Source organism: Macaca fascicularis, chromosome 10 (genome assembly GCF_037993035.2).
Source record: "Macaca fascicularis isolate 582-1 chromosome 10, T2T-MFA8v1.1".
Classification (NCBI taxonomy): Eukaryota; Metazoa; Chordata; class Mammalia; order Primates; family Cercopithecidae; genus Macaca; species Macaca fascicularis.
In genome coordinates, this window is record NC_088384.1 from 860,536 (window position 1) to 881,240 (window position 20,705).

The following is a 20,705-nucleotide window of genomic DNA, read 5'->3' on the forward strand; positions in this document are numbered from 1 at the left end:
AAAAACTGTAACAAGAGACAGAGAAGGACATTGTATGTTGATTAACAATTATTAACATATACAAACCGAACAACAGAACATCAAAATATGATACAAACAACACAATTTAAGAGAGAAATAGACAGTTCCACAATAATAGTAAGAGACTTCAATATCTTACTTTCAATAATGGGTAGAACATCTGGAGAGATCAATGAGGACATAGAAGACTTAAACCAATTAGACTTAACGATACATACAGAACATGCCACCCAACAAGGGCAGAATATATTCAAGAATTCTTCTCAAGTACACATGGAACATTCTTCCAGACAGACTGTATGACTGCAAAACAAGTCTCAATAAAGTTTTAAAAGACTGAAATCATACAAAGTATATTTTTCAATCACAACAAAACAAAGCTGGAAATCGAGAAGTGAAAGAAAACTGAAAAATTCACAAATATGTGGAAATTAAACACCATACTCCTAAACAACCAGTGTCAAAAAAGAAATCAGGCTGAGCATGGTGGCTTAAGCCTGTAATCCCAGCACTTTGGGAGGTCAAGGCAGGAGGATCACTTGAAGCCAGGAGTTTGAGACCAGCCTAGACAACATAGTGACACCCCCATCTCTATAAAAAATAGAAAACGATAGCCAGGTGTGGTGCTGCACCCTGTAGTTCCAGCTACTCAGGAAGCTGAGGTGGCAGGATGGCTTGAGACCAGGAGGTTGAGGCTGCAGTGAGCTATGATCAAGCCAGGGCACTCCAGCCTGGGCCACAGAGTAAGATCCCATCTCTAAAAAAAAAAAAAAAGAAAAAAGAAAAAAAAAGAAATAAAGAAATGATAAGGAAAATTAGAAAACACTTTAAGACAAACAAGAACAAAAATACAACATATGGAGCAAAAGCAGTGCTTAAAGGGAAATTTAACGCTGTAAACACTTACTTTTAAAAAGGAGAACAATTTCAAATCAATAACCTAATTATACATCTTAAGAAACAAGAGAAGGCCAGGTACGGTGGCTCACGCCTGTAATCCTAGCACTCTGGGAGGCCGAGGCAGGCAGATAACCTGAGGTCGGGAGTTCGAGACCAGCCTGACCAACATGGAGAAACCCCGTCTCTACTAATAATACAAAAATTAGCCAGGTGTGGTGGTGCGTGCCTGTAATCCCAGCTACTCAGGAGGCTGAGGCATGAGAATTGCTTGAACCCGGGAGGTGGAGGTGGCAGTGAGCCAAGATTGCACCATTGCACTCCAGCCTGGGCAACAAGAGTGAAACTCCATCTCAAGAAAAAAAAGAAGAAATAAAAAAGAAACAAGAGAAGGCCAGGCTCAGTGGCTCATGCCTGTTATCCCAGCACTCTGGGAGGCCAAAGCGGGAGGATCACTTGAGCCCAGGAGTTCAAGACCAGCCTAGCAGCATAGTGAGACCTTGTCTGTATGAATGAACAAATAAAAGAAAAGAGACTGGGCACGGTGGCTCATGCCTGTAATCCCAGCACTTGGGAGGCTGAGGTGGGCAGATCACCTGAGGTCGGGAGTTCGAGACCAGCCTGACCAACACAGAGAAACTCTGTCTCTGAAAAATACAAAATTAGCTGGGCGTGGTGGCGGGTGCCTATAATCCCAGCTACTCAGGAGGCTGCGGCAGGAGAATTGCTTGAACCCAGTTGGCCGAGGTTGCGGTGAGCTGAGATCGCACCATTGCACTCCAGCCTAGGCAACAAGAGAGAAACTCTATCTCCAAGAAAAAAAAAAAAACAGAGAAGAAAAGAAGAAACTAGAGAAAGAAGAGCAAACAAAAGAAAGAGGAAGGAAGCAAGGGAGGGACGGACGGACTAGAGAAAGATGACCAAAAAGAAACAAACAAACAAGCAAACAAGAGAAAGAGCAAACCAAACGAGCAAAAGAAAGAAAAGCAAGCAGAAGGAAGGAAACAGTAAGATTAGAGCAGAGATAAAGAAAAGAGAAAAACAGTGGAGAATCAAGGAAATAAAAGGTTGTTTCTTTGACAATATCAACATAATTGACAAACCTTTAGCTAGATTGACTAGTAAGGAGAGAAGATGGACAGAAATAACTAAAATCACAAATGAAATTTGGGGACTTACTACCAGTATTACAGAAGTTAAAAAGGAATATAATACTATGAACAATTATATGCCAACAAATAGGAAAGCTAGATGAGGTAGACAAATTTCTAGAAAAACACAAATTACCAAAACTGACTCAAGAAGAAATAGAAAATTTAAACAGACCTATAACAAGCAAAGAGATTGAATCCTTAACCACAAGCCTCCCAACGAAGAAAAGTCCACCACCAGATGGCATCACTGGTGCACTCTACTAGAAATTTAAAGAATTGACACAAATTCTCAAACTCTTCCAAAAAGCAGAAGAGGTTAATGAGGCCAGTATTACCCTGATACCAAAGCCAGATAAGGGCATTACAGGAAAAGAAATCTACACACTAATGTAATCAATATAATACATCACATTAATAGAGAAAAGGGGGGAAAAAACCATGATCATTTCAATTGATGCATAAAAAGCATCTGCCATGATCCGACACTCTTTCATTATAAAAACACTCAGGAAACTAGTAATAGAGGCTAGTAACTTCCTCAACATAATAAAGGAAATTTATTAAAAATCCGAAGTGCTTGCTTCAGCAGCACATATACTAAAATTGGAATGATACAAAGATTCACATGTCCTCTGCACAAGGATGACATGCAAATTTGTGAAGCATTCCATATTTTAAAAACAAACAAACAAGCACACACATAGATAGCATCATACGCAATGGTGAAAGACTGAATGCTTTCCCCCTAAGATCAGGAACAAGGCAAAGATGCCTGCTTTCACTACTGGTATTTAACACTGTACTGAAAGTTCTAGACAGGAAAAAAAAAAAAAAAAAGGTACCCAAATTGGGAAAGAAGAAGTAAAACTATCTCTATTTGCAGATGGCGTGATCCTATATATAGAAAATCCCAAAGAATACACCAAAAGAGCTACTAGAGCTAATAAATAAATTCAGCAAAGTTGTAGGCCACAAGATCAGCACAAAAAAATCACTTGTTTTTATACACCAGCAATGAACAATCCAAAAAGGAAATTAAGAAGATAATTCCATTTATAATAGCATCCAAAAGAAGAAAATACTCAAGAATAAATTTAACTAAGGAAGTAAAAAAATCTATATACTGAAAATGACAAAACACTGCTTAGAGATGACCTAAATAAATAAAAGGACATCCCATGTTCATTAATTGGAAGATAATGGTGTTAAAATGTTAATGTCACCTAGAGTGATTGACAGATTCAATGCAAAATTCCAATGTCCCTTTTTGCACAAATAGAAAAGCAATGTTCAAATTTATATGGTATTGCAAGGGGCCATGATTAGCCAAAACAATAACAAATAAGAAGAACAAAGTTGAAGCACTCAAACCTTCTGATTTCAAAAGTTACTACATGATGGGTGCAGTGGCTCATGCCTGTAATCCCAACGCTTTGGGAGACGGAGGTGGATCACCTGAGGTCAAGAGTTCAAGACCAGCCCGGCCAATATGGTCAAACCCCATCTCTACCAATAATACAAAAATTAGCTGGGCATGGTGGCACACACCTGTAATCCCAGCTACTTTGGAGGCTGAGGCAGGAGAATTGCTTGAACCTGGGAGGTGGAGGTTGCAGTGAGCTGAGATTGCGCCATTGCATTCCAGCCTGGGTACAAGAGCAATACTCCATCTCCAAAAAAATAAAAATAAAAAGTTACTACAAAGCTGCAATAATCAAAACCATGTGGTACTGGCATAAGAATATACATGTTGGCCGGGCGCGGTGGCTCACGCCTGTAATCCCAGCACTTTGGGAGGCCGAGGCGGGTGGATCACAAGGTCAGGAGATCGAGACCACGGTGAAACCCCGTCTCTACTAAAAATACAAAAAATTAGCCGGGCGCGGTTGTGGGCGCCTGTAGTCCCAGCTACTCGGGAGGCTGAGGCAGGAGAATGGCGTGAACCCGGGAGGCGGAGCGTGCAGTGAGCCGAGATCGCGCCACTGCACTCCAGCCTGGGCTGGGCGACAGAGCGAGACTCCGTCTCAAAAAAAAAAAAAAAAAAAAAAAAGAATATACATGTAGACCACTGGGATAGAATTGAGAGTCCAAATAAACCCACATATCTAGGATCAATTCATTTTCAACAAGGGTGCCAAGACCACTCAATGGGAATAGAATAGTCTCTTCAACAAATGGTCCTGGACAATTGGATATTCATATGCAAAAGAATGAAGATGGCTCCCTACCTCACACCATAAACAAAAGTTAACTTAAAATGGATCAGTAACCTAAATATAGGAGTGAAAACCATAAAATTCTTAGAAGAAAACCTAGAGGATAAAGCCTCGTGACCTATGACACCAAAAGCATGAACAACAAAAGAAAAAAATAAATACCTTGAACTTTATCAAAATTAAAAATTATTGAATATCAAAGGACATTAACAAAAAAGTGACAAGGATCTCCTATTCTACAGAGAAAATATTTACAAATCACATATTCCATACAAGTTTAGTATTCAGAATATATAAAGAACCCTTACAACTCAACAACAACAAAAATAAATGACCCAATTTAAAAATGGACAGAGGACTTGACTATTCTCCAAAGAAGATATACAAATGCCCAATAAGCACATGAAAAGATGCAGAGGCCGGGCGCGGTGGCTCAAGCCTGTGATCCCAGCACTTTGGGAGGCCGAGAAGGGCGGATCACGAGGTCAGGAGATCGAGACCATCCTGGCTAACACGGTGAAACCCCGTCTCTACTAAGAAATACAAAAAACTAGCCGGGCGAGGTGGCGGGCGCCTGTAGTCCCAGCTACTCGGGAGGCTGAGGCAGGAGAATGGTGTGAACCCGGGAGGCGGAGCTTGCAGTGAGCTGAGATCCGGCCACTGCACCCCAGCCTGGGCCACAGAGCGAGACTCCGTTTCAAAAAAAAAAAAAGAAAAGATGCAGAACATCATTAGTCACTAGGGAAATACAAGTCAAAACCACAATGAAATACCATTTCACACTTACTAGGATGGCTATAGTCAAAAAAAAAAAAAGGATAGTAACAACTGTTGAAGATGTGAACAAATTGGAAGCCTCTTACATCACTGGTGGGAATGCAAAATGGTGGAAAACAGTTTGGCAATTCCTCAAGAAGTTAAACATAGAATTATCATATGATTCCAAAATTCCATTCCTAGGTATATACCTAAGAGATTGAAAATAGGTATTCAAACAAGTACATGTACACACATGTTGATAGCAGCCATATTCAAAATAGTCAAAAGGTAGACACAACCCACATCTCCATTGACAGATGAATGCATAAACAAAATGTCATTTATACCAACAGTGAAATATTATTCAGCCATAAGAAGGAATGAAGTAGTGATATATCCTACAAGGTGAAGCTCAAAAACATGCTGAGTAAAAGCAGCCAGACACTGTGTCACATATTATATGATTCCATTGACATGAAATATCAAGAATAGGTAAATCTATAGTCCACAGAGACGAAAGTGCGTTAATGGCTGACAGAGTTGGAGGGAGAGGGTAATTAATGCAGAATTATTGCTTAATGTGTCCAAAGTCTTATTCTGTGGTGATGAAAATGTTTTGGAATTCAACAGAATTGGCTGCACAACACTGTGAATATACAAAATGCTACTGAATCATTCTGGCCTAGAAGTGGTCACCTCTGCTTCCTTGCCTCTGTCACATCAGGCCACTCTTTGGGTCCACACTGTCTGTCTCTTACCCTCTCTCAGGCACACACTCCCAGGCACAGGTGTGTTCTCATGGGCATGACACCACCCTGGAGAAGCAGTTCCCCAAGTACTCATCAAAAGCACTGTGGGATCCAACTCCGCCCCCCAGGCCTGTCAGTCTAGGCGGGGCAAGCAGGGCTGTCAAGAGGCAGCAAGTTATCCTGTCCCCTGAAGGGTGACACAGGTCCCGGTCTACCAGATCCCACCGGTGGCACCTTCCCACCAGAGAAGGTGGCACCTCCTTCCAGTTCCTCTTACGTGTACAGACCCCACTCTGGGACCCCAGTGGGGACAGGATGTCGCAAGTCATGACTGTCATGTCCTTGGAGCAAATGTGTACAGAGGGCATGAGAGTGACAAGGGCAGACCCTGAATCAATCACGTCTGAAGTAATCCCCTCTGTGCCTCAGTTTCCTTCTCTGTAAAACAGTCTAATAAATCACTTCTTGGGAGATTGTTGAGAGGGCAAATTGAGATAAGGGGCTTGTATTAAATCCTGACAAATATGCTGCCTGTGCTCAGGGCAACCTGGCGGCGTCACCCTGTGTCTGTGCGACACCTGAGCGGGTCAGGGTGGTGTCCTAGCGTCTGTGTGACACCTGAGCATGTCAGGGTGGTGCCCTAGCATCTGTGTGACACCTGAGCGGGTCAGGGTGGTGCCCTAGCGTCTGTGTGACACCTGAGCGGGTCAGGGTGGTGCCCTAGCGTCTGTGTGACACCTGAGCGGGTCAGGGTGGTGCCCTAGTGTCTGTGTGACACCTGAGCGGGTCAGGGTGGTGCCCTAGCGTCTGTGTGACACCTGAGCGGGTCAGGGTGGTGCCCTAGCGTCTGTGTGACACCTGAGCGGGTCAGGGTGGTGCCCTAGCGTCTGTGTGACACCTGAGCGGGTCAGGGTGGTGCCCTAGTGTCTGTGTGACACCTGAGCGGGTCAGGGTGGTGCCCTAGTGTCTGTGTGTGACACCTGAGCGGGTCAGGGTGGTGCCCTAGTGTCTGTGACACCTGAGCGTGTCAGGGTGGTGCCCTAGCGTCTGTGTGACACCTGAGCGGGTCAGGGTGGTGCCCTAGCGTCTGTGTGACACCTGAGCGGGTCAGGGTGGTGCCCTAGCGTCTGTGTGACACCTGAGCGGGTCAGGGTGGTGCCCTAGCGTCTGTGTGACACCTGAGCGGGTCAGGGTGGTGCCCTAGCGTCTGTGTGACACCTGAGCGTGTCAGGGTGGTGCCCTAGCGTCTGTGTGACACCTGAGCGGGTCAGGGTGGTGCCCTAGCGTCTGTGTGACACCTGAGCGGGTCAGGGTGGTGCCCTAGCGTCTGTGTGACACCTGAGCGGGTCAGGGTGGTGCCCTAGCGTCTGTGTGACACCTGAGCGGGTCAGGGTGGTGCCCTAGCGTCTGTGTGACACCTGAGCGGGTCAGGGTGGTGCCCTAGCGTCTGTGTGACACCTGAGCGGGTCAGGGTGGTGCCCTAGTGTCTGTGTGACACCTGAGCGGGTCAGGGTGGTGCCCTAGTGTCTGTGTGTGACACCTGAGCGGGTCAGGGTGGTGCCCTAGTGTCTGTGACACCTGAGCGGGTCAGGGTGGTGCCCTAGTGTCTGTGTGACACCTGAGCGGGTCAGGGTGGTGTTGGCCCACAGAGCTGATGACCACATCAGGATGAACTGACACAGACGCCCGCTCCTTACCACTCAGGGACGTGTGTCTAACCCCAACCGAGCAAGCACACTTGGGTTGGATGGCCAGTAACTCACAACCATGGTGACCCCAAGAGCCCTGGGGTATCTGTCCACAGCACACAGACGAGGGGCAGAGGGGGCCTTCCCACCCTCCCTCCAAGCAACTAGACCAAGGCCACCGGCCAGAGTCCAGCCCCACCCAGGATCAAATGCCACAGGAGGCCACAGGGGGAAGGGGATGCAAATGACTGTAAGAGACCATGTTTCACTTAAGAGAAACTGAGGCGCAGAGCTCCTAGACAGCTTTCCCACGGTTAAGACAATTACAGGTAGAAGAGGAGGCCCCACACATGCACAAACCAGGGCCCTCCAACACTAAGGGCCACATCCAAAGCACCAGCCCAAACCAGAAGTATCTGTTGCCCCTTACGCAAACCCCAAACCTTACCACAGTTCTCCCCCGACCTGACCCTGGACTCCGACCCTACCCATTCCACCGGCCCAGTTACTTACTCAACACACACTTCCCTGCAGTGGCCTTGAGAGCAGCTCTGGCCCTCACTGAGGGTCTGCCACAGCCTCAGATGGTTCAACTAACACAGCCTGGGGTGGAGGGGCTCATAACCAAGCCTTACAGGGGGATGTTCAGGGGGAACGCTACAGAAGAAGGGCTCTTAAACATGAAACTGACCTTAATCTTAACCCCAGTCCAAAATTCAACTCCAGCCCTGACCATAACCTCACACTAGAACCAAGTGAGATTCCAACCCTAACACCTGCTCCAAATGTTTGCTGCCCACTGTCACTTCAAATTAAAACAAAAACAAAAAATGGGGATACCCACAAGTAAACACTCATGGCAGGAAGGGGGTCCTGGGAGTCCATGTTCCAGAGAGAGGCACAGGCAGAAAAGCCTGGACCACGCAGGACACGGCGGGATCAGCAAGGGAGCTCCTGTGCAGCCAGGAGGCTGGAAGGTCCTCAACAGGAGGGTCCCAGCCTGGCCAGCAGCAGCTCTCCCACAGGGGAGCCCAGCCTCTCCAGCAGCCACACCCACCAGAGACCTCCCAGAGGCTCGCGTGTCCTGGCTGAGGCCACGTGTGTGTCCTGGTTTTCCTTCCAGGACCGCGAGTCACGCACACACGAGGCACACACCAGCAGGGGGCTCAGAGCTCCTTGCCCTGAGGACGACTCTGGCACTATTCCCAGCCCCATTCTGCTTTCCCATCACTGTTTTGTTTTCCTTATGTGTCGTTTATGTGATCTTTTCATGTTGAGAGCTTGCTACGGACCACCTAGACTCACACTTGCTCCAGGGTGAAGCGAGGTCCACCACCCCCATGTCTTCTGCTGGCCCTTCCTAGGATTTAACGGGAAGCAGGGACTCTGACCCTAACTTCAACCCCACTCTCAACCTACGCTGTCCCCTAAGCTGAATGCTAGCCCCGGCTCACAGCCCAAACCTCACCATGCTCTTCTCCCAGACCAAAAACAACGTTCACTCAACACAGGCCCCGTGGCCCATTCCTCGTGCCCGCAGTGGCCACTCAGAGACCACTGGCCACACAGTGCAGATGTGGGGTAAGGGGCCCCTTTGTTATGTCACCACTGACCCCCACGTCTGCTAGGCCTCAGAAAACCACACGAATCTACATTCAACAGGGCCGCCCAGGTGGGTAGAACTCACCAACATCCGAGTCTTTGTGGGTCTTGATGACCTCTGCAAGCTCGAAGTTCCCTGCGACGATGGCCACCTGAGGGAAAGGGGGGTCAAGGCGTGGAGGAGCAGGGAGGGGGCTGAGCAGCACCAGCTTTGCCTCCCCAGCCAGCCCCAGCTGCTCCTTCTCGAGCTCCTGTGTGGAGTCTTCCTTGGTTGGGGGCCCCAGAGACCCCAGCCCATTCCTCTTCTCTACTGACACACACTCCTCTCTATAACCGGAATGCCACAGGCGTGCCTCATAACTGGAGTGACCCGCCATCTGTTTGCCTGGGACTGAGGGGCTACCTGGACAGGAGAACTTCAGAGCTAAAACCAGCAGTCCCAAGCAAACGGGCACACTGGTCTGTCCCAACATGCAGCCAGGTTTCCCATCTCAGCCAAGGCCCCATCGCTGCCCAAGCTGCTAAGCTCATCCTCCCCTTCCTGTGACCCTGCACCCAGTCATCCAACAGGCCCTAGCGTATCTGCTTCCCGATGTGCCCAAACCCCTCTGGCAGCCCACTGCTGCCTCCACCTTCTGTGACCACACAACTCAGCAGCCTGACCACTCTTCCCACACCTCACTCCTACTAAAAATAGAGTTCTGTCTCCATTCCTGGTCTGCAAACCCCCACGATATTCCCCTGACTCCCCAACAAACTCCAAGTCACAGAGACCACGTCCACCTGGTCATCAGTGCCAACAGACCCAGAATTACATCAGCGGCTGGGACCACACCCCTTCTCCAGTTTGGCTTCTGCACCCCTGCTGGTCTCGGGGGGGGGTCAGACCCACACCTGTCACCCCAGTCTTCTCATCCTCCCTGTCCCCCGCCCCAGAGCCCTTCTGACCCTCCTCTTTCCCTGGCAGGGGGATGAAGGGAACATCAGCACCAAACACCAAACACCTCCTCACGTGCTGGGCTCGTCCCCCCACACCTCCTCGTGGGCAGTCCTGGGGGAGGTGCTCCCTTAGGGCCTTCCAGGGAAGAACCAAGGTTCAGAGAAGTCAGGTCACACGGACACAGAGACACTCCCGTAAACCACCAGTGTACCTGGAAGGCTGTCTGGCTGTTGTAGTTGCGGACATCCCTGTTGGCCCCACGGAAAAGCAGGACACGAGCACAGCTCTCCTGTTGGGGAGAAGAGGGGATCACAGCTGGTGGCTGGAGAGACCATCGGAGCACGACAGCACATGTGCACGCAGGAATGCACACATGGCGTGCGCAGGGCACGGGCTCACACACACGGACTCACACCTATTTGTTCCATGTATACTGAGTGGCACAGGGACAAGCAGGTAGGTATACACGCTCAGGTCTCACCTGGCCCACAGGGCCTAGATGTACCCAATTCATACCTGGTCATTCAGAACACACGTGCACACATGTGAAGCCTATGCCCCAGAACAGGCGAGTATATCCACACTTGCTGGTGCAGGCATGTGCAGCACACACAGTCGCACCTGGTTGTAGAGGGCACAGATGTGCAGGGCTGTGTTCCCCGAGGCATTCTGGGCCCCCATGTTGGCCCCGTAGAACAGCAGGTGCTCCAGGTGCTGCACGTGCCCAAAGCGGCAGGCCTGTGCGGGGAGCAAGGTGCTGTAGGGTCCCTGGGCAGAGGCTAGGGCCCCCACCCCTACAGACAGAGTCAGGACCCCACACCCAGCACACACAGGCCGGGACCCCACCTCAGCTCCCTGCACACCTGGTGGATCTCCTGCCAGCCATTCTCGTCGGTGGTCCCCAGCTGAGCGTGGTCGTGGAGAAGCAGCTCACAGCAGAGGGCGTCCCCACCCCCCAGGGCGCTGTGGTAGAGGGGTGTCAAGCCGCGGCTGTCCTTGTAGTCAGGCGAAGCCCCCAGGTCCAGCAGGGTCTGAGGGTGAGTAGCCTCAGTATCCACACCAGGCACAGCGGCCCCCAGCCCCATCACCAGGCCAGGCCCAGCCCTCACTGACCGTCAGTGCTGCCGCATTCCGCTGGCGCGTGGCACAGTGCACGGCAGTGAGCCCATCGCGAGTGCGGAAGTCCAGGTGGGCACCGCCATTCTTCAGCACCTTCAGCAGGTCCGTGGCGTTGTCCAGCTGGGCTGCGAGGCTCAGGGGGCACTCTGGGTTCAGAGACAGATAAGGGTCAGGCTCCCAGCCGCTCAAAGGCCATGCCCCTCCCCTGCTCTGCTCACCTCCTGAGTCAGGGTCATGGAAGTTGGGGTCCAGCCCCTTGTCCAGCAGGCGGGCCACCTTGTCCGTGCTATGCAGCTGGACATAGTCCATGAACTTCTTCAGGTTCGCCTGGAACACCGGCCATCAGTCAGCCTGGCACCAAGGTCTCTATCATCTGAACATTACCCGCCTTCCTCCTGCAAGCCTCAGGCCACCTTCAGGCGTCCCCTGCCACATCCCTACCAATCTGACCTGTCACCTGACTTTGCAATTGTCACCCACAGCCCTGCACTCCCACCACGGCCCCAATCCCCACTTGGGTGGGCCCACGCACAGCTCAAAACCCTTCCTTGCATCCTGATAGCCAAACCGGTCACGACTGTCAGCTTGCACCCAAGTAGCCCCTCACCAAGGCCAGGTCACCCTGGTCGAGCCCCAAGCAAGTCCCCTACTCCAGGCTCAGTCACTGCCCTGGCTCTGCCGCCCCAACCTGCCTAGCCTAGAAGAGCCGAGGTCCACCCAGGTAGGAACCAGCCCCACAGCAGCCCTGGATCCTCAGCACCCTGAGACGATCTGCTCCTTCTCCGGTGCATCTTCCTCTCCAGCTCACCCCACAGCAGACCCCCACCCCAGGGACCCCTCCTGTGACATGACTGATGGCCTTGTACTCATTCACCCCGTTTATTCACTCGCCCCACAAGACCTGACTTCCCCAGCCGGCACTACGGACGCCACACACACAAGGCAAAGTGCCCTGGCCAAAGGCCTGGGCCTTTCCATAAACCCCCAATGTACATCAGAAATAGGGGAGGGTGCCAGAGGGACCCCTGCCTTGGGAGGCAACCTCCTCAGGAGGGCCAGGCAGTGAAAGAGGAGGAAGTGCTCACTACCAGGGTGAGGGAAATGCCGCTGGAGCTCAGGCAGGCAGAAACACGGGGCTATGTAAGAAGTTTAGGCTCATTCTAAAAACTAACGAGACCTACTGCAGAGTCAGTCACTCATGTCTTGTTGGTCACTGAAGAGAGATCTAGAGGGAGAGGTGGCCATGGGGGAGGAACCCAGGTTGACAAGGTCAAGTAAGGGCCAGTGGCGGGACAGGGGGACCCTTCCACAGTGGACTCTGCCCAGCCATAGTGCTAAAGCCATTGACCACCGCCTGCCCTGGGGCAGCAGCAAAGTCTGGCACAGAAGCCTGAAGTTCCAAAGTCACTGACGGGACCATTAGGGCACAGGGGAGACAGTTCTGACCCCTCTCCTGGGCTCCAGAGACTGCCCATAAAGTATCCAGCAAGCAAGTGCCTGCTGGCCTGTGAGCGGGGACGGGAACCCCTGGGGAGGGACTGTGGCACCCACCCTGCCCCTCTGACATTCAGAGGTAAATAGTAAGGTAAAGAGAAATAGTAAGGTGCCCCCCTCAAGAGCATTTGGGGTCAGGCCCAGTTAGGGGTGGCACCCCCCAGCAGTAAAGACCCTCACAGGTATGCTGGGCACAGGGCCTGGAATCAGACAGATCTGGGCTCAGCCCCAGCTTTACTGTCTACACAGTTGGGCACTCTGTGTCCCCATCTGTGAAATAGGGTTATAATAGTCCCTCTGGAAGAGGATTAACGAGAGGTCTAATTACAAATGCCCAGCACTGGCTGACCACTCAATGCTGGGTGCCCTGTCCCAACAGCCATCATATCAGATGCTTGTCCATTCCCTCTCCCACCCAGCTTCTCACAGGACACTCCAGCCCCTAAGCCAGGGGGGTCAGCAAGAGTCCGATCTACCCGGAACACATCGCTGTACCACCTGTCCCCCAGCGATGGGGCCGGGAATCTGTGCCCAGCCCTCCAGCCACACCCAGTACCGGCTCTGGGCCCCTGATGATAGGGACATAGACTGAGCTGAAGCTGGGGGACTGTGGTCAGCCCCAAGCTGGGGTGGGGGACAGCAGGCACAGGGAGGCAAGAGGGAACCTCAGGAGCCCCCTCCCCATGATCCTTTACCTTTGTGTGAAGCTTTGCAAACTGCTTATCATCAATGAGGTTCTGGGCATAAACTCGCCGCTTGTATCGAAACTGCTCAGATAAAGAAAAGGTAAAGAAAATGGCCCCACCTCGGCTGAGCAAGGGAGTCCATGCACAAACCCCGTCCCGCTCATGCTGGCCACACCGCACCCCTTACTGCCCTCCTGTACACACCATCAGTGCAGCACAACCCAATGCCACACAAATCCGGGTGCACATACTAGCACGGTGGACAGAGCTAACAGCTGCCATGCACCCACCACACTCAGGCATGATGCAGCGCAATGGAAGGCACACGCCTAGCTGCCCGCAGCCTGCACTGTCCTGTCTCCTTCCCAACCCCAGGATTCTCTGCAAAATCCCACTCCTCTCTGAAGGCCTGATTCCAGGCTTACCTTCGCAGACGTCCCCCTACACTCTCCAGGAAGAAGTGACCCCACTTTCCTGTGCCACCACGGAGGCCCGCCCAATTCTGAGCTCAGCTCACAAGATCCTTATTCAATGCCCATTGCAGCTGGGCACCCCCCTCCACCCTGCCAAACTTCAAGACCTTCCACAGGACTGACCCAGTTTGTGTCCCCATGCCTAGCAGGGCACTCCATACATCTTCACACCATGCATGGGTGAGCAAAGGAGGGGACTTAGGTTGGCCTTCACAAGACTTCACAACTGGAGAAAGGAACGTATGTGCACACAGATAGCCCTGCTCACACCACACACCCCTCTGGCACTCACTCCTGCTCACACTCCTCCCTGGAGAACATTGCTCAGCATCCACACCACCCATGCTGCTCAATGCATATACTGTTCAAAACTACACACACCACACACTCTGTATGTGCTGCACACAGCCCACACTGCACACACTGTGCACACTGCTCACTGTATACTGCACATCCTGCTTACCACAATCACAACCCCACTCACTCTATACTCACTGCCCTACACTGCAATGCTGTACGCACTGCTCATTGCATGCCGTGTACACACTCACTGCACACACTGCGCACTGCGCACTGCACACCACTCGCTGCACACACTGCATGTGCTCACTGCACACACTGTACATGCTCATTGCATACTTTGTGCACACTCACTGCGCTGTGCCCACTCACTTCACAGGCTCACGGCACACAGCACACACCACTCACACTGTACATGCTGTGCACACTGCCCACCCACTGCACACACTGTGCCTGCTAACTGCACACACTGCCTGCTCACTACATACGCTCACTGCACACACTGCACACTGCTCACACTGTACATACTGTGCGCACCTTGCCTGCTCACTGCACACACTGCACACTGCCTATACTGTACATCCTTTCTGAGCACACTACCTGCTCACTGCACACTGCCTATACTGTACATCCTTACTGGGCACACTGCCTGCTCACTGCACACACTGCACACTGCCTATACTGTACATCCTTTCTGAGCACACCTTGCCTGCTCACCGCACACACTGCACACTGCCTATACTGTACATCCTTTCTGAGCACACTGCCTGCTCACTGCACACACTGTGCCTGCTCACTGCACACTGCTCACACTGTACATACTATGAATGCCTTGCCTGCTTGCTGCACACACCGCACACTGCCCATACTGTACATCCTTACTGGGCACACTGCCTGCTCACTGCACGCTGTGCCCACTCGCTGCACACTGTGCCTGCTCACTGCACACTGCTCACACTGCCAGCTCACTGCATACACTGTGCCCACTTGCACACACTGTGCCTGCTACACTGTACATACTGTGCACACCTTGCCCACTCACTGCACACACTGCACACTGCCCATACTGTACATCCTTACTAGGCACACAGCCTGCAGACTGCACACACTGTGCCCACTCACTGCACACACTGTGCCCGCTAAATGCACTGTGCCCACTCGCTGCACACACTGTGCCTACTCATTGCACACACTGTGCCTGCTCGCTGCACAGTGTACACACTCACTGCACTCTGCACACAGCACCCCCCACACACACACACGTACACACACTGCCTCCACCCTCACTCCTCCCACTTGTGTTCCCCACTGCCGTGCCCTTCACTGGTCCCGCCACGGAGCTTGGTGGTCCACCCGGCGCGCGCTTCAGCTCAACCCCCGCCGGCCACTTACCTCCAGGTAGGGCAGGGGCGTGTCCAGGTTGGGCGGGTAATCCTGCAGGAGCCGCTCCTCATCCAGGAACTTGCCGGCGCGGCCCCGGGAGGGCGGCTGGAAAAGCCCATAGTTGAGCGCGTCCTGGAGGCTGTGGTTGAGGGCGCAGAGCACGCGTTGCTTGGCGGCCCACACGGGCGCGGCCGGGTCCAGGCGCAGGCACTTCTGCAGCGGAGCGGGCTTGTGAGCTCAGGCCCGGGGAGCGAGGACCCGCCCCGCTGGCCCCACGCGGGGTGCCGAGCCCCGGGCCCCCGCCGAAGGAGTCCGGGGCTCGGGAGCCGGCGCCCGGGACCCCGCGCCTCCGCGAACCGCGGTCGAAGCCCCGCCCCAGGGGCCGGGCTTTCCCGGGGCCCCGCCCTGGCGATGGGGAGGGTCCCGGCGGAGGCGGCGGGGGAGGGGTGAGTAGCCGTGGGCCGGGGGTCCCAGGCGCTGGGCGCGCCCGGCGGGGGTGGGGGAATCCCGGGCGGGGAGCGCAGGGGCACGGCCGGGCCCAGGGCGGCGGGGCTCACCGTCTGCTGCAGGTCCGGGATGCCGACGCGCACGACCACAGCGCTGGCCCCGGGGCCGTCCATCCCCGCGCCGGGGCCCGGGCCGGGGCCGCTCGCGCCGGGGAACGGAGCGCCCGGGGACTCCGCGCGGCGCCCCGGCCCCCCCTTCCCCCCCGCCGGAGCCCCGTCGGCCGCGCTGCGCGGGAGGGGGCCGGGGGGGGCCGGGGCCGGGGCCGGCGCGGGGGACAGCGGCTCCGGGGGCTCCGCAGGGGCGGCGGCGGCGGCGGCGGCGGCGCGGCTCAGCTGCATCGGCCCCGGCTCAGCTCGGCGCCTGCCTTCCCCGGGGGCGGGGGCGGCGGGGGGAGGGGGCCTGAGACGGGAGGGAAGCGGGGGTGGCGAGGGGGCTGCGCCGGAGGCGGGGGCCGGGAGGGCTCAGGGCCAGTGTGGGGGGGTTACTTGCGGGGTCCCAGGTGGGGGTGGGAGGTGTCTGCGGAGGGCGGGGGCCAAGCCACAGGGCGGGGGGCCTGGGGGGCTGTGCCGGGGTGGGGGGGAGTCCTAGGCCTCGGTGGGGGGGGAGTGGCTGAGCAGCAAGAGCCGCGCCGCCCTTCCGCAGCGGGCGGGCATCCGCGGACCACCGGGGATGGTGCGGCGGAGGAAGGGGTCCCGGAGCTGGGGTGGGGGCCGCGTTGGGGCACGAAGACCAAGGTAGGGCGAGAAGGGGAAAGAAAAACAATTAATTTCCGGAGGTGGCGACTTCTCCCCCCCACTCCACCGACCCCCAGCTCCAGGCCCGGAGGAGATGGCGGGGACCACCCCTGCCCCAGGCCTGGGGGTTGGACAACGGGGACCTCCAGACCGGGGAGGGTCCAGGGCCTTCCCACCGCCTTGGCGAGAGGCCCTCCGAATTAACCCTTTCGACCACGCCCTGCCGTGTTCAGCGCGGCTCCCCCACCCCAGCCTAGTTTGGGGAGTTTGCTCCGGACTTCCCCCGAAGGCCCCCTGGCCGGTCCGGATCCAACGCCTGTCGCCCCCTCCCCGTCACCTTAGCGACGACGGGATGGGGGCGCGACCTACGGGGAAGGGCCTAGGGGAGGGGGCGCTACTAGTCTCCACCTGCGACTGGGAAGTGAATTTTAGTTTTACGCGTTGTCGTGGCAACGCGGGGGGGGTGATGAGTGGGCGGAGGAGGGGGGAGCTCAGTAAAGAAACTAGCTCAGCACCGCCGCCCCATCGGGGCGCACCAGGCCCCCCAGCCCTGAGCGGCCTCTCGGAGCTGTCCAGCACTGCGAGCCCCTGTGCCCCCAAGAGCAGCCCCTAAGTCGAAATAGCTCCAACTCCTACAGAACTCTCCCAACCCGCTTTGCCTGGCGTTCCCCACCCCCCACTCCCGCCCCCGAGCAGCCCCAGATCCTCGTAGAGAAGCCGCTGGCCCCCTGAGGGCAGAGCTTGAGAACGTTCACAGAAGAGCCTGGCCGGGGGAACCCTTCTGCCTAAGGAGGAAAACAGCCTCTAACCCCCAGCCTCCCCAACAGCAGCTCCAGATCACCCACAAAACGGATTTTGCCTGAGCCTCCCAGGAATAACCTTGAACTGCTCCGGCCCCTATACACGTAGAAAAACCTCCCTACCCTCCCCCACCCGCCACAACCTGGACCATCCTAAACACCCTGACCCACACCGAACAGAGCGTGACACCCCCTCCAAGAACAGCCCCCCCGCCCCACAGATCCACCTCCACCGCCTGCTCACCCCAGAGCACCCCTGACCCCATATAGAGTGTTTCTGATGAGCCCTCTCTCCTCAAAACAGCCTCTGGTCAACCCCAGAGCAGGACCGCTCTTCCCTGGGACCAGCCTGGCTTGCTCCTCCCGCCTACCCAGGACACCACTGACCCAGCAGAGCGGAGCCTCCAGTGCGGTGTGTGGGTCACTCCTGCGTTCTCCCCACTCCTGGACGGTTGCTCCCTGCCCGGGAACTGTGGTCCCAGCATCACAGACCTTCCACCCCCTGTCCAGGCCCCTCCCAAGGCCACTGGCCTGGCCTGAGTGGTGCAGCTGAGGGTCTCCCAGGGGAAGGGGCAGGATGGGAGAGGTGGGGGTCCCGGGAGCAGGGAGCAGGAAGGGGCCCTGGAGGCTCCCTTATCTGCAGGAAGCACCTTGGAAGGCACGAGGGCTGGATTTCCTGTGGCCCAGCCCTGGAGAGAGGAAACTAGTGCTTCCTGGCCCACCTCGTGTCTCCACCGTCTTCCTGCCCGTGTCTCTCTCACCCCGGTCACCCAGGCCCCCAACTCCCTCCCAACCCCTCCTTCAGCCCTAACCCTAACCCTCCTTGCCATCCCTCACACCACCACCTCTGCCTGCCTTTGCTCCCAGGTGCCGGCCCTTCATCCCACTGTGGCCAGCAGAAGGTGGTGGATGGGGCCTCTGAGTCCACCAGTGATGGACTCTCCACAACCAGGTCTTCCACAGCCCTGGGCCTCCTCCCTCTCCCTTGGGCTCTCCCTGCAAGCCTGCCCTTGGCTGGATGGACCCAGAGACCTTACAACCCCCAACCCTTAGACTGGACCTCTGGGCCCCACCAGCCGCCTCCTGCCAACCCACCAGCCCAGGTGAATCCAGCCACCCAGGCCAGCACTGGGGCTGTGGCCACTGAGCCTTTCAAGAGAAAATCTCACATCTTCACCAACCGGCAGCCCACAGATAGATGCTAGACCACAGATGGTCCCCAGACTCAGCTGGGTCAAAGACCCACTGTCCAGGGCAACACTGAAGCCCCTGCCCGTGCCTCCCTCAGCCTGGGTTCCGCACAGTGCCTGGCACGCGTGATGCTCACATCGTGAACAGAGTCCAAGCCTGAGTCACTCCCCAGCTCCACCGCCACCCCGGCAAACAGCAAAAATAACAATACCCACAAGCACTCACACACATGACGTCCTCCGGGTGGGTTCCTGGAGAGGAAGCCAAGGGACACGGGGTGTCTTTGCCCCTTATTTTGTTGAGAATAATCCCAACGTTCCCCACGGCCTCCCCAAGCTTCCTGAGGACCCTCCCTCAGGCCCACCAGACCCCACCTGCCAGGCAGGGCCACCCTGGGCCCAGGCCTACCCCCTCTTATCTCCTGTCTCTGACCTGCAAGGTGGGGATTTACAGGACACCATGGCCCCTAGGCTTTCCCTTCCTTCCAACGGCCAAAATTCTGGAAAGATCTGTCCTTCTCACCATCCCCACTTCTTCCCCACCTGCCCCCACACACATTTAGACACAAATAGGCCTCACAAGGCCTGGGAGAGCTCATGTGGGCAAAGCACCCAGAATAGTGCTGGACACGGGTGGGGGGCAAACCAAGCCCTGGATGGACCCCAGCCCACTGCCTCGCTGCCACCCCCAGGCTGAGGCCACTGCAAGGGCCCTCCCTGCCTCAGCACTTACTGTGACACCTCCCAAACCTCAGCCCTTCTGTCTTAATACACTCTCCAGCAAGGGGGCTCACACCCCCTCCCACCCTCAGGACCTCGGGTGGGCCTGGGTTTGCCCCCCGCTGCCTTCTCCCTTATCAGAGCTGTTGGCCTCACTTCAGCTGCACTCAGAGCTGTCCCCTCCCCACCCCTCAGTATGGCTCCCCCGGCCCCTCTCACTCACTCCCTACCCTCCGTCTCGCTCTGCCCACAAACCATGGGCGACCACTTCCCTGGAAAGATCACCGAAGGCAACACCAGCACCCTTTGCTGCTAACCCCACAGGCACGTTTCTGTCCTGTCCCATCTAACTTCCCCGGAACCTTCACCTCCCTTGGCTTCCACACCTCAGTCAGGGGAGACGACCCTCTGCTCCCAGGCCATTCCCTCCACCTTCCTCTCCCAAGTGGGCCTGCCTGGACCCACACTGCTCCGCTGCCTCACTCTGGTCCCTGCCTTCCTTCTGAGGCCCCTTCTAGCATACTCTGACTCACTTATTTGTGCTTTACTGTCTTTCTTTCCCTGCCAAAATGTAGGCACCCAGTGGAGAGAGACCTTTGCCGGTTTGGTTCACTGAAGTGTCCAAGCCCCTGGCACAGCCCTGATGCATGGCAGTGCTCCCACTGTGTGCCAGGTCAGCACAGCAGCCTCCATCTGCAAGTCCACACCCAGCTTCCCCTCTCCAGATCAGTCCCTCTCCCAGACTCCAGACCAGCTTGTGTAAGGCAGGCATCCTTGAATACACAGTATTTGCAGGGAGTAAAGTTTTTATGGCATCTAGTTATTGAATATCTATAGGTATATTTAGGTTCCATTCTATCTTGAATCTTATTTAAGTTTTATTTTTCTAGGAATGCAAATCTATTTCTAAAGAATTAGCTTTTCATTTTTTGATCATCTCTGCTTTCTATTTTATTCTGTTCTTATGTTTATTTCTTTACTTTTTTGAGTTTTTTTTTTTTTTTTTGAGACGGAGTCTCACTCTGTCACCCAGGCTAGAGTGCAGTGGCGCGATCTCGGCTCACTGCAAGCTCCGCCTCCCGGGTTCTCGCCATTCTCCCACCTCAGCCTCCGAGTAGCTGGGACTACAGGCGCCCGCCACTGCACCTGGCTAGTTTTTTGTATTTTTAGTAGAGATAGGGTTTCACCATGTTAGCCAGGATGGTCTCGATCTCCTGACCTCGTGATCCACCCGCCTCGGCCTCCCAAAGTGCTGGGATTACAGGCTTGAGCC

The 20,705-nt window shown here is 54.9% G+C and overlaps 1 protein-coding gene and 1 non-coding gene across 10 annotated transcripts in view; one reads left to right on the forward strand and one right to left on the reverse strand.

The window, feature by feature from the left end:
• Nucleotides 1–16,350, reverse strand: part of SHANK3 (SH3 and multiple ankyrin repeat domains 3) — a 56,796-nt gene extending 40,446 nt beyond the window's left edge. For all 9 annotated transcript variants that reach the window (XR_012418504.1, XR_012418503.1, XR_012418502.1 and 6 more), the window contains exons 1-9: nucleotides 16,039–16,350; nucleotides 15,491–15,694; nucleotides 13,335–13,406; nucleotides 11,364–11,472; nucleotides 11,140–11,291; nucleotides 10,890–11,057; nucleotides 10,648–10,764; nucleotides 10,238–10,315; nucleotides 9,172–9,238 (exon numbers count right to left, since the gene is read on the reverse strand). Coding sequence is in view for 6 of the 9 variants with exons in the window: in XM_045363309.3 (XP_045219244.2) it covers nucleotides 9,172–9,238; nucleotides 10,238–10,315; nucleotides 10,648–10,764; nucleotides 10,890–11,057; nucleotides 11,140–11,291; nucleotides 11,364–11,472; nucleotides 13,335–13,406; nucleotides 15,491–15,694; nucleotides 16,039–16,326 (1,255 nt within the window). In the remaining 3 variants the exon portion in view is untranslated. The remainder of the gene's footprint in view (nucleotides 1–9,171; nucleotides 9,239–10,237; nucleotides 10,316–10,647; nucleotides 10,765–10,889; nucleotides 11,058–11,139; nucleotides 11,292–11,363; nucleotides 11,473–13,334; nucleotides 13,407–15,490; nucleotides 15,695–16,038) is intronic.
• Nucleotides 2,646–2,749, forward strand: LOC123567417 (U6 spliceosomal RNA). Its single transcript, XR_006690324.2, has one exon. It is a non-coding gene; the product is annotated as a U6 spliceosomal RNA (small nuclear RNA).
• Nucleotides 16,351–20,705: the final 4,355 nt, after the last annotated feature.